Source organism: Felis catus, chromosome B3, assembly GCF_018350175.1.
Source record: "Felis catus isolate Fca126 chromosome B3, F.catus_Fca126_mat1.0, whole genome shotgun sequence".
In the NCBI taxonomy this organism is placed as follows: domain Eukaryota; kingdom Metazoa; phylum Chordata; class Mammalia; order Carnivora; family Felidae; genus Felis; species Felis catus.
In genome coordinates this window covers 8,876,463-8,892,823 of record NC_058373.1, presented here as the reverse complement: position 1 = coordinate 8,892,823, position 16,361 = coordinate 8,876,463, and the positions used below count along the sequence as shown (strand labels likewise).

The window sequence follows — 16,361 nt, the reverse complement described above, 5'->3', positions numbered from 1 at the left end:
GTAGTTACCATCATGCCTAATGCTGAAAGATTAAATGCTTTTTCTGGAAGATCAGGAATAAGGCAAGAATATTTGCTCTCACCATTTCTGTTCAACATTTTACTATGTATTCTAACTAGTACAATAAGACAAAAATAGTAAAGAGAAGTGTGTGTGTGTGTGTGTGTATACATATATATACACACACACACACATATATGTATATATATATACACACATACACATATATATATATATATACACACACACATATATATTTTTTAATATATATATTTTAATTTTAGTTTTTAAATTTGCAGCCAAATTAGTGTATAGTGCAACAATGATTTCAGGAGTATATTCCTTAATACCCCTTGCCCATTTAGCCCATCCCCCCTCCCATAACCCCTCCCATAGCCCTCAGTTTGTTCTCCATATTTATGAGTCCCTTATGCTTTGTCCCACTCCCTGTTTTTATATTATTTTTGCTTCCTTTCCCTTACGTTCATCTGTTTTGTCTCTTTAAGTCCTCATATGAGTGAAGTCATATGATTTTTGTCTTTCTCTGACTAATGTCACTTAGCATAATACCCTCCAGTTCCATCCACGTAGTTGCAAATGGCAAGATTTCATTCTTTTTGATTGCCAAGTCATACTCCATTGTATATATATACCACATCTTCTTTATCCATTCATCCATCGATGGACATTTGGGCTCTTTCCACACTTTGGCTATTGTTGATAGTGCTACTATAAACATTGGGGTGCATGTATCCCTTCCAAACAGCACTCCTGTATCCCTTGGATAAATACCTAGTAGTGCAATTGGTGGGTCGTAGGGTAGTTCTATTTTTAGGTTTTTGAGGAACCTCCATACTATTTTCTAGAGTGGCTGCACCAGCTTGCATTCCTACCAACAGTGCAAAAGAGATCCTCTTTCTCCACGTCTTTATCAACAACTGTTGTTGCCTGAGTTGTTAATGTTAGCCATTCTGACAGGTGTCAGGGGATATCTCATTGTGGTTTTGATTTGTATTTCCCTGATGATGAGTGATGTTGAGCATTTTTTTCACGTGTCAGTTGACCATCTGGATGTCTTCTTTGGAGAAGTATCTATTCATGTCCTTTGCCCATTTCTTCACTGGATTATTTGATTTTTGGGTGTTGAGTTTGATAAGTTCTTTATAGATTTGGAATACTAACCCTTTATCTGATATGTCATTTGCAAATATCTTCTCCCATTCTGTTGGTTGTCTTTTAGTTCTGCCGTAAAGAGAAGTATATTGGGAAAAAAGAGGAACTGCTTTTACTCAAAAGTATAGTATCATAGGTAGAATATTCTAAGAATTTTACAAAATAAAGTACTGGAGTTAATATGCAAGTTTAGCAAGGTAACAAAATGCATGATCAATGATAAAATTCATGCTGTTTCTATATACTAGCAATGAGTAATCCAGAGATGAAATTAAGGAAAAAATCCATTTGCAATAGTTTCTAAAAGATTAAGTCAATTAGAAGTAAATTAAACAGGGGCGCCTAGGTAGCTCAGTCAGTTAGGCGTCTGACTCTTGATTTTGGTTCACATCATGATCTCACTTTTCATGAGTTCGAGCCCTGCGTCGGACTCTGTGCTTACAGTGTGGAGCCTGCTTGGGATTCTCTCTCTCCCTCTCTCACTACCCCTACCCTACTTTCTCCGCCGTCTCTCAAAAATAAATAAATAAACTTTAAAAGTTTAAAAACAGAAAGAAATTAAATAAAAAGTGCATTATGTGTACACTGAAAACCACAAAACATTGTTTAGAGGAATTAGAAGTGACCTGAACAAATGGAGAAGTGTACCACGCTCATGGATTGGAAAACTCAATGATCATCAGATGGCCACTCTCCCCAAATTTTTCTATAGAGTCAGTACATTTCCTATCAAAATCTTAGGAGGCTTTTTTGTTGATATTGAGAAGATAATCTTATGACTTATGTGGAAATACAGAAGAGTCTGAATAGCCAAAGAAACTTTAAAAGAGAAGAAAAAAGTTACAGGATTTACTCTACATGATTTGAAGACTTTAAATTTCAAAACTAAAAAGCTACAGTCATCATGAACGTCTGGTGTTGGCATCAGGATAGACCTATAGATCAGTAGAACAGAATGGAGGGAAAATAAATACACACAGAAATACTCACACATTTATAGCAATTGATTTCCTGCAAAGATGTCAAAGCACTTCAGTACGGCAGGGAGGAAGGACAGACTGTCTATCAGACAGTGCTGAAGCAAGTGGGTAGCCACAAGGCAAAATATGAATTTAGATATTTACTTAACACCATACACAAAATGTAACTTAAAATAGATCATACACCTAAATGTAAGGACAAAACAATAAAACTTACAGAATGCAACCTACTAGAAAATCTTTGTATTTTGTCTGCTTTGATTAGTCAAAGCTATCTTCCATAGAACCCCACACAACACAAACTATAAAACAAAAAGTTGATAAATTGAGCTTTGTCAAACTTAAAGAATTTTACTCTTTAAAAGTCCCCTTATAAGTAAGTGGAAGACCAACCATACACTGGGAAAAATAGTTGCCAATCATGTAACTGATAACAGACATATATCCAGAATGTGCAATTTTTTACAAGTCAATAATAAGAAAATAAACACACACATAAAAAAACCCAAAAATTGTTCTTGACTATGTCAACAAAAACAATGTATGCATGGTTAATATTAACAATATTATCATTCATCAGGTAATTGTAAATTAAAATGATAATGGGATAATGCCACACAATCACTAGAATGGTTATAATAAAAAAGACAAAATATCAAGTGTTGGGAAAAGGTGTTCAGAAACTGGAACCCTCATTTATTATTGGTGGAAGTGTAAAATGGTGTGCCTAATTTGGAAAACACTTTGACAGTTTCTTCAAAGTGAAGCACACTTTTAATGCACAGCCTAGCAACGCCATTCCTCTGTATCCACCCAAGAGAAGTGAAAACACTTGTCCACAAAAATGGACATACTTCTCATAGTATGTGGACTATGGACTTCTCATAGAAGTACCATTACACAATATCCCCAAACTGGTAACAATGCAAACATGTCCGCCAACTTGTGAATGGATACACAGAACATGGAATCTTCAGGCACAGTATGTTCATACAATGGAAACTTATCCACCAATGAAAAGGGACAAACTACTGATGCATGCAACAACATACACTTAAAAAAGAAGTCAGAAACTAACACAAGATGTATGGTTTAATTTGTGTGAAATTTCTGAAAAAGGCAAAAATTATAGTGTTAAAAAGCAGATCAGAGGTTGCCTAGGGCAGGACTGACTGGAAGTGAGCATGAAAGACATGTTTGTACAGTGATGAAAGTGTTCCCAAGCTGGACTGTGGTGAGTACTGCAAAATATATGCATTTCCTAGGGGTGCCTGGGTGGCTCAGTTGATTAAGCATCTGACTTTGGCTCAGGTCATGATCTCGCAGTTGGTGAGTTTGAGCCCCGCATGGGGTTCTGTGCTGACACCTTGGAGCCTGGAGCCTGCCTCCAATTCTGTGTGTGTGTCTCTCTCTCTGCCCTTCCCCAGTTCATGCTCTGTCTCTCTTTCTCTCTCTCAAAAATAAATAAGCAATTAAAACTATATACATTTCCTAAAAATCATCAAACTGTTCACTTACTTCAATAAAGCTGATATCAATAACGTGTGGTATTAAAAGTAAAGATTCTTTGGGGCGCCTGGGTGGCTCAGTTGCTTGAGTGTCTGACTTCAGCTCAGGTCATGATTTCATAGCCCATGAGTTCGAGCCCCTCATCGGGCTCTGTGCTGTCAGTGTGGAGCCTGCTTGGGATTCTCTCTGTCCTTCTGTCTCTGCCCCTCCCCTCCTTATGTTCTCTCCCTCTTTCTCTTTCCCTCTCTCAAAATAAATAAACTTAAAATAAAAAAGAAGTATGAAGAAATAGAATGACATGAATTCTGTGACAATTAAAACTTGAGCCTTAAAGAATTTTAACTGCCTATTGTGGATCACAGTGAACTGAGGAGAGGTGGATGGAATCAGTTCTTTGGCAGTCCTGCCTGGGATGTGTCTCTTGTTAGTGACATTTCCTGGCCTTGGTCTTCCTCATAAGTTTCCAGTTTTGAGGAGTGGCAAAGATAACAATTGTGAATACTACTTCTACAGTAATGAGCATGTGCCAGGCACTGTTCAAAGCACCCTGTATACGTTCATTCATTTAATCTTCCCAAATACTGCATCTTCTAGAATGGTGCATGGCAATAGTATATGCTTAACCAATGTTTGTGAAATGAATTTTTTAAATGAAGTTTTTAAATGAAGTTTTTAAATGAACTTTTAATAGCATCCCATTTCATATATGAGGAAGGGAGGTTGCAGAAATACGGTAAAATGTCTAAAGGTCATATAGTTAGCAAGAGCTGGGATTAGGACCCAGGTGACTCAGCACCAGACCACACCTCAGATTCTGATCTTAGTGATCTTCTAAAGCATGTGTTCTATGAGACAGAAACAAAAACCTGAGTCAAACTACTCTGCAGAATGAAGAGGGAATAAGTCCTTGTTGGACACTTGGTAGGCGGGGATTATCTAAGTTAAGAGAAGGGAAATATACAAGGTAAAGAGAGGTTTTAAAAGCTGTTTTTTTTTTTTTCCAATCATGGAAGTTTGAATATTGGAGCAGAGTGACCCTTCTTTTCCTCTAAACCTCTGAAGAGCATAGTAACAACACTGCATGGTTACTGAGGCTTCTCTTGACTTTACCGCTTCACTCAAGGTAGAAGCTATTCTTACCCCTCCCCCTTCTGTGATGACAAAAATGAGGGTTAGCAGACTTAAATGACTTTCTCCATGTCAAATCGTGTAGTGTGAATCCAGAATTCATACTTTTGACTCCTTGTCCCAGCTATGCCCTTGCCACATGCTTAAGTCAGAGAAAAGAGAAGACGTCTGAGTTCTGTAGAGGTGATCATGGGGAACTGGCACCCCACAGAGGGCTTCTCCCTGGAAATGAGCTGGGAGCTAGGAGATGTCTAGTGGGTTCATAGTCAGCATATCTTTGAAAGTTCTATCTTCTGTGAATTTGGGAAACCAGGCAGGACTTGGAAGAGTCAGCAGAAAGCAGATGAATTGAAATGCAGCTCAAGCTTTTACAATGTTCCCCAAAACCAGAATTAATGATTCAGGACCACCTCTTCCCCCATCAGCTGAGGTGCTCCAGACCCAGCTGCTCCAAGACAAATGGGATTCAGTGTCTACGGGGATGCAGAATACTCATTCTTGGGGCTGTTTCTTGTCTAGTCTTTAAGTCCCTGCTAGGTTTGTGTTGAGACCATGCTAAATGCCAGCTCCTGGACCATGCTGTGTATGTATATTATGTCATTCGTTCCTTGTATTTCTTTTCGTGCCTATGGAATTATAATACCTACTGAAGAAGTTCTGTCCTACAGTGGTTACACTAAGCTCATGTGATCTGAATTAGGATATCTGAGTTGACATTCTGGATTTGTCCTTACTAGCTGTGTGACCATTGAAAAGTTACTCATCCAGCCTCTATGTTATGAGATAATAACAGAATTTATGTCAAAGACTCATGATTAATTGAACTAATGCATGTAAAATACATAGCAAGTGTTGAGTGAAAAGACAGCTATTATAATTTTCTTTTTTAAATATGAAATTTTTTGTCAAATTGGTTTCCATACAACACCCAGTGCTCATCCCAACAGGTGCCTTCCTCAATACCCATCACCCCCCTCCTCTCCCTCCCACCCCCCATCAACCCTCAGATTGTTCTCAGTTTTTAAGAGTCTCTAGTGTTATGTATGCTAAGTGAAATAAGTCATACAGAGAAAGACAGATACCATATGTTTTCACTCTTAGGTGGATCCTGAGAAACTTAACAGAAGACCATGGGGAAGGGGAAGGGAAAAAAACGGGGAAAAAAAGGAAAAAAATAAAGAAAAAAAGTTAGAGAGGGAGTGAGCCAAACCAAAACAAACTATTATAATTTTCAACTTTTGGAAACCGAGATTAAGTTTAAGGGCACAGAGCAAGTGGGAGAGAAAAAGTTGAAGGTCCCAAGTCTTTTTCCATTGGAGCTGGGAGATCCCTGAGAGCATCACAATAAGGGTCCACTGGCTCCATTCACATGCAGTGTTTATCTATATCTTAATTCATTTACAAAACAAAACAAGACAATCTCCAAATACTAACGCTATAATTATCTTCATTTCTCTGACATAGATCTATTTGTGTGAGATCAAAAGGGAAATGGGTTCAGGACTTTATTACCAATGCTGTAGTAGTTTTGGAGTCCATTATTTAATGGCTAAACTCTTGCTGTGGATATGTAACAGACATGCTCCAACTGCACCTTGTAAACCCCTTATTCTCCAGGCTCCAGCAAGGGGATCATAGCTTGTAAAGCTTTCTGATATACACGCCATTAAATGGAACATGTGGTCATTTGGGTATGGGCTATATGAGCTAAGAAAACCAGGTTCACTTAAGTAAGAAAAAAGAGATCATTTAAATAATGTCCAATTAACCTTTTTATAGCAAGGTAAAACATTGATAAATTGAGACCATTTTCAAGTATTTTCAATCATTTTAGTTGCTATGTATATGTCATAAATATTTTATGTAATACATAAAACAAAATAAATTTTTACATAGCATATAAATAATATATATAGTGTATGTATGTATGAATATAGTGTGTGTGTGTGTGTGTGTGTGTGTGTATATATATATATATATATATATATATATATATATATATATATATAGTGTGTGTGTGTGTGTATGTGTGTGTGAGATATATTTAAGCAGTCCCCTAAGGGTCTGGACTAGCAGATTCTATTTATTTCAGCAAATAATTATGGAGTGCCCCCTATGAGCCACCCAACTTGGTGTGCAGAGATTTTCCTGTGAACAAGACGCAGACCTGCCCTTATGGAACTTCTGAGCTGCAGAGGAGATAGAAAATAAACAGCTAATTACATGAAAATTAATTTTACTGTGATTGCGATGACACTTTGAAGGAGAAAAATGGGGTGAAGGAATCACTGGGAGAGAGGGACAAAAGTGGGTAGATGAAATCAATTAGGGGACAATTACAGAAACTCAAGTGAGGACATAACAGCTCATTTCCCTTGTCCAAATGATGCTGTAGGTCTGCAGGCTATGTTGGGAACTTAACGATCATACTAAATTATATGAATAATTATGTTAACATATACATATATCATAGGTAATTTATAATATAATTAATACTTGTATTAATCTTTATATTAATGTGATTAACTTATGTTAAGCATGGGGACAGTAAGAACCCAGGTTATTAAGAGATTTGCTCAGTGTTCTAGAAATTAACAAAATTGCATTTCTTTAAAAGTACTCTTTTTTTTTAAAATTTTTTTTTTCCAACATTTATTTATTTTTGGGACAGAGAGAGACAGAGCATGAACGGGGGAGGGGCAGAGAGAGAGGGAGACACAGAATCGGAAACAGGCTCCAGGCTCTGAGCCATCAGCCCAGAGCCTGACGCGGGGCTCGAACTCACGGACCACGAGATCGTGACCTGGCTGAAGTCGGACGCTTAACCGACTGCGCCACCCAGGCGCCCCTAAAAGTACTCTTAATTTGTATTCTCATTCTGAGGAAAGAACACTTCCTTCTCCTTGCAATTTGTCCAAAGCCTGAAGTTTCACTGTTTGTTATCTAATATGCATAATTTTGTACTATGTGCTAGTATTCTGTCAGCAGTGAAGTAAAGAACCCTTCTTGTTAATGGCACAAAAGTTTGAGACTATCTAGGCTCAGGATTTCTGCTAACCCAAGGACCTGGTGTGCTATGAATTCTTGAGTCATCGTCCTTGAAGTGGGGAGGTCTGGTGACTAGAAGCCCCCTTTCTGTCAATCAGAGAGTGGCAAGGATCTACATACAGATGCTTTCTAACCATAGATTAAGTTGTCTCACCTAAAGCTTTTCCACCCTAGGAAACAGTAGTATATAAGAACTCAGAGAGGATGGATTTTTAGTTTTATAAATGGTCCAGCCTCAGATTTATGAGATTTACAAGATGGGACTAGCAAGTTCATTTTGGCAGTCGTACTATTTTAGGAAACTTTATATGTGACCCTCAGCGATCATCAATGATTTGAATATCTGGGATAAGTCAGAAGTCCTTAGTTTGACTCTTGGAGCTAGAAAACCATGAGCCTGGGTGGAGTCACTCTCTAACTTTCAGTCCATATGAAATCTGTGTCTTTCCATGGAGCTCAACACAGTGATGTGTGAGGCTGAATGTATACATGTACAACATCGGTCCACAGTGATGGAGAGACATGGAACTGGGAGATCATGGTCTTTCGAGTAGGCCGGATTGACATTTGGATCCCATTCCAACCACTTTGTAGTTGGACTTATGCTATTTCTTTCTTACTTTTCTAAGTCTCAGATTCCTCGTTTGAGAGCACAAAACAACAAACCCTTGGTATCCATTCCTTAGGGTTGATAGAAGATTGCAGGAGCATATATTAAGTGTTTGATATATTGATATGCTTAATAAATGTTGGGACATTATTTTTTATGATGCATATCCCTAATTCATCATGATTTTATTTTTTTGTTGTAGACTCTTCCCAAAATCCTTGATAAGCTAGCTCCAGCATTCACGATGAGCAGCTGCAGTTTCCTCGTGGAGAAATCCCGAGCCTCCACAGCCCGGGTGGTGGTGTGGAGAGAGATGGGGGTGTCCAGAAGCTACACAATGGAGAGCAGCTACTGTGGCTGCAACCAGGGGCCCTATCAGGTATGTGAGGCTCCAGCATATGCATACTTTCTGTCCAGCAGCTATGAACTGTAATGGGGGCACTATTAAAGACCTCTCAGTTCTTCTTTCTCTCCTGAACGTGGACGAAGTCTCCAGGTAGTCTGGCCTCGCTACCTGATCTTGCAGCACTAATCAATGATTGCATTCACTGGCAGCACAATCTGTGTTTATCCTGGAAGCAATTTGTACGTGCCCGTTGGTTTGGTTTCTCAATCATGTGCCCTGGCCAGCAAGTGGCAGGGAGCCTCCCTCAGATATGCACCCCCAGCTTTTATGGAACCTTGGCCTGGCGCTGTTATATGCATGGGGATCTCTTGTTACCTTTTGCACAACTCGACTGGTTCCCCTTGCATCATAAAGAGTGTAGGTTGGTGCATAGATATTGCCCTTTACATCCGTGTATTGTGTGCCTCTATCTTATGTGATTATCTAAATCAGCAGCTCTCTGTTGCCCTGCTATCACCAGAGCACACAGAAGTGTGTTCATGACATGTATCTCCCCAACATGAGTGGATCTGGGACTCATGCTCCAGTGTCAAGGGAAAGGCTCGTATAAATCACATTTTTTTTTTCTACAGCTCTGTTAACTGCATGAGCAGCTGGATAGCTACTAAGGCAGCCTGCTTTAGCTGCTCTTCCCTGTCCCCACTAGAGGAGCATAAATAAGGGACATTGTGACAATGCCATGGTAGTAGATTCTTTTAAATTTGTTAGGCAAGCTGACAGTCTTCTATTCAATCCCAAGGATACCTGGACCTTACCAACATTAAAGCTCATTACATTGGCTTTGATATCCTGGAACAGCCAGGAAGCACTTGGCGCCTACATGGTCCTGTGCTTGTGGAAATCTGGTAGCTCTCAGGGAAGACAGGGAGTGACAGGTGATGAATATTACCTAACTTCCCACCTGGCCAAAGACTTTTTTCTTTTTCTTTTTTTTTTTTTTGACACAGGGCTACTGAACCACCCGTTCTAACCTATTAATTCTGTTAAATAGCCAATCAGTCCAAACAGTTGCTCAAAATAAATTGTTCAGTTATTGAGTTAATAAATTATTAGATTGAATTAATCCAGTTTACCCAAATTAATGTCGATGTAGAATAAGAAGAGTGAGATCATTGAAGGGGCATGGGATTAGGCATCACAAGACCTCACTTTCCCACTTATCAGCAGTGTTGCAAGCTACATACCTCTACGAACCTGTGTATGTTTCATATATCAAATGTTAATATTCATAAGGATTCCTTTCCTCCCTACTGCACAAGAGTTTTTGTAAAGGCCAAAAGAGAATGTAGACATGAGTGCATTTGAAGGTTGTATCATCAGGAATATGTTCAGTCCCTTGGCATTCAAAACCTATATGATTGGGAAAAATAAGCCTGGAGTATTATTGACTCTAAGGACTTAAGGATATAGACTTGTATCCCTCTAGTTGTGTGCCCTTTGATGGATAGGGCCCAGACACTTATTTAAAGGAGGACTCCATGCATCCTTCACAGATCTATTGGAGTGGTGACTTTCATTGACTTTGTTTCTCCAAGTAGCAATTCAGGCTAACAGCTTCCAGTCAGATAAGTATCAGTGCCATTCATGATAAATCAACTAGAAACTCAAACCTCTGGAGTTGCTGTTTGAGAACTAGATGACTCAGACATTCAGGCCCCTACCAACACTCCATCTTCCATGTAACAAACACATGGGCTGTTACAAATGACGCGGAATGACAGAGTTGCCCAATGGGGTGGCTTTCACATACCAGCTCAGCATTTCCTCTGTGAAATTGTCCACGTGGCCTTTGCATGAGATCTTTGTAAGAAAGGATGGAGAAGGAATTGGCTAGAGGAAGCCCTAATGGTGCCAGACCTGGTTTTGCTTTAACAATCCCATCCTCTATATGAAACACCTCTCCGAATGGATTGGTTTTCTCCTTCCCTTTGTTTTTCTGTCCTTACAAATGCTGTTGAATAACTGAGCAAAATTGCAGACAGTGAGTAAGAGGATGATGAATAATTTTACAAAGGGGTAGGGGGAACACCTCAAGGGAAGGAAGCCAGCCCAGAATTGGGAGTTTTGGTGATTTTTGTTTGAGGTATATAATGCAGTCTATGAGCTATAAAGCAGTATAGAAATTTCCATCCTGAACATATTGCAAATGATTTTTGTACATTGAGAAGCTCAGTCCCAGTTGAGTCCTGAGGTTATTATTTTAAGGTCATCTTTCCATTTTTTGTTTAGCATTACCATTTATCCAAAAGATGGAGGGTACTTAAATACACCCATGAGGGGCATTCCTTCCTTCCTTCATAAGAACATCAATATTTTTGCAGTTTCTCTGGTTAATGCAGCTTTAAAGTAGTTCCAATCATTTCTCCCCCAGCACACTAAGTACCTGATTTGTTAGTATGGAAATGAAATATCATTTCTTACAATGACATTTATGTTGGAACGGCATTAAAGAACATAAGCTATTACCTTCAAATAATTATTACTAATATGGTATTTTCTCTTCTATTTTCCAATCTATAGTTGGTTAATTTAAAAAAAAAAGAATTCTCTTGCTTTTGTGTCTTTGGAATATAGTCTCTACTGCTAGGTTATACATTTAGATCTATAATCTCTGAGTCTCACCCACTGAGTGATTTACTTTAACTATTAGGGACTGGTCCAAAACTATCGAGGCTATGGAGGGGAAAAGTCAAAATGGAATCAGGCATACTCTCAGGGCTCATGTTTTAGAGGTGTCCAGTCTGTGTGGATAGCTGTGTATTTCACACCTAGCATTTGCAGCCTGGGGTCACATACATGGTGTGTTTGCACATTCAAAGACATGTGCCTGGGCCCCATCGGCTGCTTGTAACTTAGGACAGTGTGAGCACTGCCACCCAAGCAGGCTGTCCACATGCCCTTCGGCAATGCTGCTGACTTGTGGGCAAAACGGGTCTTCGTCAGAGGAAGGACAGAGCGAGTACCTGAGGTCTGAAGAGTAACTCAGCTGATATTTAAATCCCCTCACTTCGCACTGCATCCTATGGACCCTCCAGCAATCCATTTGCTATGCCACCAACAGAAAGATTTTCCAGTAACCCAAACCTATTCAAGTCACAATGTTGCCCATAATCCTTCATTGTGTCCAGAGCAAGTCCAGCTCCTTATCATGCCAGGTAAGGCCTTGTACAACCTAATTCATTTGTGTAATGCTCAGTCCCTTGTTTAGCATAGAGTACATGTTGGATATGTGTGATGATTGGCAAATGAATGGAAAAATAAGTGAACAAATTGATGGCGATTTCCATGTAGAGTCAGATGATTATCCTCTCTGTCCATAGATCACTAGAAAAAGAGAAGGAATTGCCATGGTCACGTGTGACTAGAAGCCACTTTCAAATGAAGATTTAAATTTTTTAATTTTTTAAAGTTTATTCATTAATTGAGAGAGAGAGACAGAGTGAGATGAACAGAGAGAATTCCAAGCAGGCCCCATGCTGTCAACACAAAGCCCAATGCAGGCCTTGATCCCAGGAACTGTGAGACCATGACCTGAGCCAAAATCAAGAGTTGGATGCTTAACCAATGGAGCCACCCAGGCGCCCCAGAAATGGAGATTTTTAGAGTAATTGAAATGGATAGTAATGGAAAATGTGTGGGTGAGAGAGGGAAATGTGTAAGAATGCAATGTTGAGTCCTCTCGAATCTGTCACTATACACATGATTTGAGAGCACCTAATGGATTCTTTCTCAGAGTAAGGAGATTCTAATCCAGGTGCACTCTCACATGGCCACATTCTAATAAAAAATGATGATTCAATGGAAGGGCTTCCACCAGTATACAGGGGGGATGCTGCAATGCACCTGCCAGATCCCCTTTCGGACCAAGGTACTCATTTTCCTGGCCGCTCACAGCTGTGTTCATCACCAGAAATTGTCTGCAGCTGATAGAAGTAGCCTCGATCAAAGCTTTGGCTTCTTAGTGTGAGCAGCTTGCATCCAATAGCTGTTCTGAGTGTGGGTCCAAAGGCCTGGCCTCATAGCCCCCGTTGGGAACGCTCCAAAGGGCCATTTCAGCTCCAGAACTCTCTGTAGGATTGGCTGGGGCCTCTGTCACAATTGCACTGTGATTCAGCTTCACACTCTGACCGCTGCTGCTTTTTTCACCACTCACAGGTGTTGTGCTGGTGAGTGCTCCCCAAAAGTCCTTCTGCAAAACAACTTACTACTGTATTTCAAAAAAAAAAAACAAACCAAACAAACAAAAACCCTGAGATCAGGAAACAAAAACATTGCAACTAAGTGCTTGGCTGTTGAAGATGGCTTGAGAGGGATGAACTTCATATGAAAAATTAAGTCATCTCACTTGGCTTGCAGGGCTCCCAGTGTCCTCCACTTCACACTCTGCATCATTAGCTGTTTTAGGACGTAACCCCACACAGACTGGGAGACCACAGCTCAGTGCAGGGACTCTTGCACTGCTGCTCTACCTCCATTGTGGTCCAGAAGGGATGCTGGGTGTATTAGTTTCCTGTGGCTGCCATCCCAAATCTCCATAAATTTGGTGGCTTAAAACCATAAATTTATTCTTGCACAGCGTTGGAGACTAGAAGCCTGAAATCAAGGTGCCGACAATACTATGTTCTCTCTAAAGCTCCAGAGGAGACTCTGTCCCATGCCTTTCTCGTAGCTTCCGTTTTTTGCTGGCTCGTAGACATATCACTCCAATCTCTACCTTTATCTTTGTATGGCCTTCTCTGCTTGTATGCCTCTGTCTCTGTGTTATCTTTCCCTCACTTAAATTACTTATTATTATTTTTATTTCTTATTGAAGTTTAGTTGACACACAATGTTATATTAGTATCAGGTGTACAATATAGTGATTCAACAACTTATACATTATTGGTGTCTTCTTTTAAGGACACCAGTCATATTGGATGTAGGGTCCAGCATACTCTAGTATGACCTCATCTTAACTAATTATACCTGCAACAACCCTAGTTCCAAATCCAGTCACATTCTGAGGTTCTGAGAAGGAAATGAATTTGGGGGGGGATGCCATTCAACCTGGTACACTGGGTCAGGCAAAGAGGTACAGAATATACAGATCCAAGAACCAGAAAGAAGTTTTTATTTCTGTCTTCTTATTTCTATGCTGTGAAGCTTCAAACAAATTCTAGTCAGTCTTGTTTTCACTGTACCTCCTGAACAAGAAAATAAGAAGTTTCAGATTTTCTTGGAACATCTTGGAATCCAAATTTGAAGGACATTCCGTGTATGATGAATGCTGATTAGCGCTGCTTGAGGATTATAATGTATAGTACCGTAAAGCAGTGATAATGGTAATAAACACATTTATGGTACTTACTCTTTGTCAAGCCTTTTTCATATATTAAATTATTCCATCTTTGCTACCATGTGACAAAATACTGCAAAGTTGGTTTTATTATCATTACCATCATCGTCCTTATTTTCCAAATGGAGACACTTAGAGAGGCTAAGTAACTTGGTCAATGTCACACACATAGCTAGTATGTTTTAGAATCAGGGTTTGAACACAGACAGGTCTGGCACTGGAACCTTTGCTTTTACCCAAAAGGCATGAGCCTTTTGCTTCATAGGATGTCATCGGTCAAAGTATCCCTGGGCTTTGGAAACAGAACTAGCTTCTGCTTTTGGCTGTCACCAAATAGATCTGCAGCAACAAGTTTCTCATGTATAATAGGAAAATGTAATTAGAACTGAAAATTGGACATGGTCTCTGCCAAAATCATGCTTGAAAAGGGTTGCCTTCGCTGGGTATATAAGGAGCTTCTGGATCATCTAGATCAGGGCGCTCTCGCTTAATTCTAAAACCCCCAAAAACCTTCTATGGCACCTTCTGAGTAGATCCAATTTTCTAGGGAGAAAGTATTTTGCGTTTAGCACCAATTAGCTAATGTCAGGAGATCTGTTCTACCCATCACATCCCCCCATCTTATCCTGAGCTGTTTTGTTTTTTTATCTTTCCAGAGTAAACAAAGAGGAATTGGAGGAATACAATACCTAGGTATTGGTAGCTGTCTATCAGGCAGAGAAAATGGGAAGAGCACAGCTCATCTTTAGTAAAACATCAGCTTAAGTTTGTATTAGTCAACCTCCTATGTTGCTTTCCATACTCACTTCACTTCCTGAAGTCTCCTCTCCTTTTCGCATTTTTCCCATAGGGAATGATTGCTCTCAACAATTCATTGAGTCTTTATTTGAGGACATCTCTTTTCCCCCCAAGTGTCCTAAGCCACAGAATCACCTCTCTACCAGGGTCTACACATATATTCTCTCTCTGCCACACATGTGTGTGTATCGCACATATGTACACAGTTGTACGGATGTCCATACCAGCAGTTTTGAATGACAGCTTCATGTGGGAGGTGTAGTTTATCATGTAGTGTGGGCACTTGTACCAGAGTTCCAAGGAGAGTTCTGCATTTAGCAGCCATGACCTCGAGACAGTGACCTGTTTTCTATGACTTTTGGTTGTAACAGTGATGTTCCTCACAGTTCCTAGTTATAGAAATGTTGTAAAGACTGAATGAGCTACTGCCTGTAAAATGTGTATCACTATTTTCATACTAAACACTCAATACCTTTTATTGTTTGTATTCTTATTGATTGTATGTAAGAATTTTTAATGGTGGTTTTCTTTTTCATCTTAAGTACTGATACTTAGACTCCAACCCTCAGCCATAATTGTCTTATTCATACTTTCTTAAGTACAACCATTGAGGTTAGACATCAGGTCTCTGTGATTTTTATTAACTTTAATAGGCAGCCAGGGTTGCCACAAATATAGGTACTGATTGATTACAATTCTAGAAAAGATGTACACATGGTCAAAGCCTAGAAAGAAACCTCAAAATAGCCATAGATTTTGGCTTTTATAAAGACCGATATCCATATAGCAATATTTATAGATTTAGTTACATCAAAGAAACTTCTGTGTGTATTACCTTGACATTTCCTCTGCCTTTTATTCTATCAAACTTCCTACACAATCTAGCCCATATTATAGCCAATTTGCATGCGAGGTCCTAGAAAAGAGAAGGGGAATTTGTGAGCCTGAGTCTAGGGGAAGGGAAAGAAAGAGCAAGGAGTAGAGGTCGGGACAGGAAACATACTTGAATTTAAAAGTCTATCCCAATTATGAGCACAACTCAAGAATATATTTTGGATCACTATTCTCTTGGAACCCATTTCCTTATCGTATGGGCAGCCTCAAATTAGAATATGACTCTTTTTAAGCTCTGAATTGGGCGGGGGGGGGGGAATCCTGTTAATTTCACTAATGTAACCTGAGGAATAGGATTTCTCAAACTTTAATGAGCATAGGAATTACCTAGGGATCTTATATGATGCAGATGTTTGCACCACGTATCCATGTGACCTGGGGTATGGCCCAGAAATCTGCATTTTATTAAGTGCCCCTGAAGATTCAAATTCTGGTGACCCAGAGGCCAGTGACTAAGAAATGGGGCAGGTTACTAATTTT

At 39.5% G+C, this 16,361-nt stretch overlaps 1 protein-coding gene across 2 annotated transcripts in view; it reads left to right on the top strand.

Moving 5' to 3' along the window:
• Positions 1 to 16,361, top strand: part of AGBL1 (AGBL carboxypeptidase 1) — an 843,888-nt gene that overhangs the window by 424,826 nt on the left and 402,701 nt on the right. For both annotated transcript variants that reach the window (XM_045058839.1, XM_011282742.4), the window contains exon 21: positions 8,651 to 8,827. In XM_045058839.1, the coding sequence (XP_044914774.1) occupies positions 8,651 to 8,827 (177 nt within the window). The remainder of the gene's footprint in view (positions 1 to 8,650; positions 8,828 to 16,361) is intronic.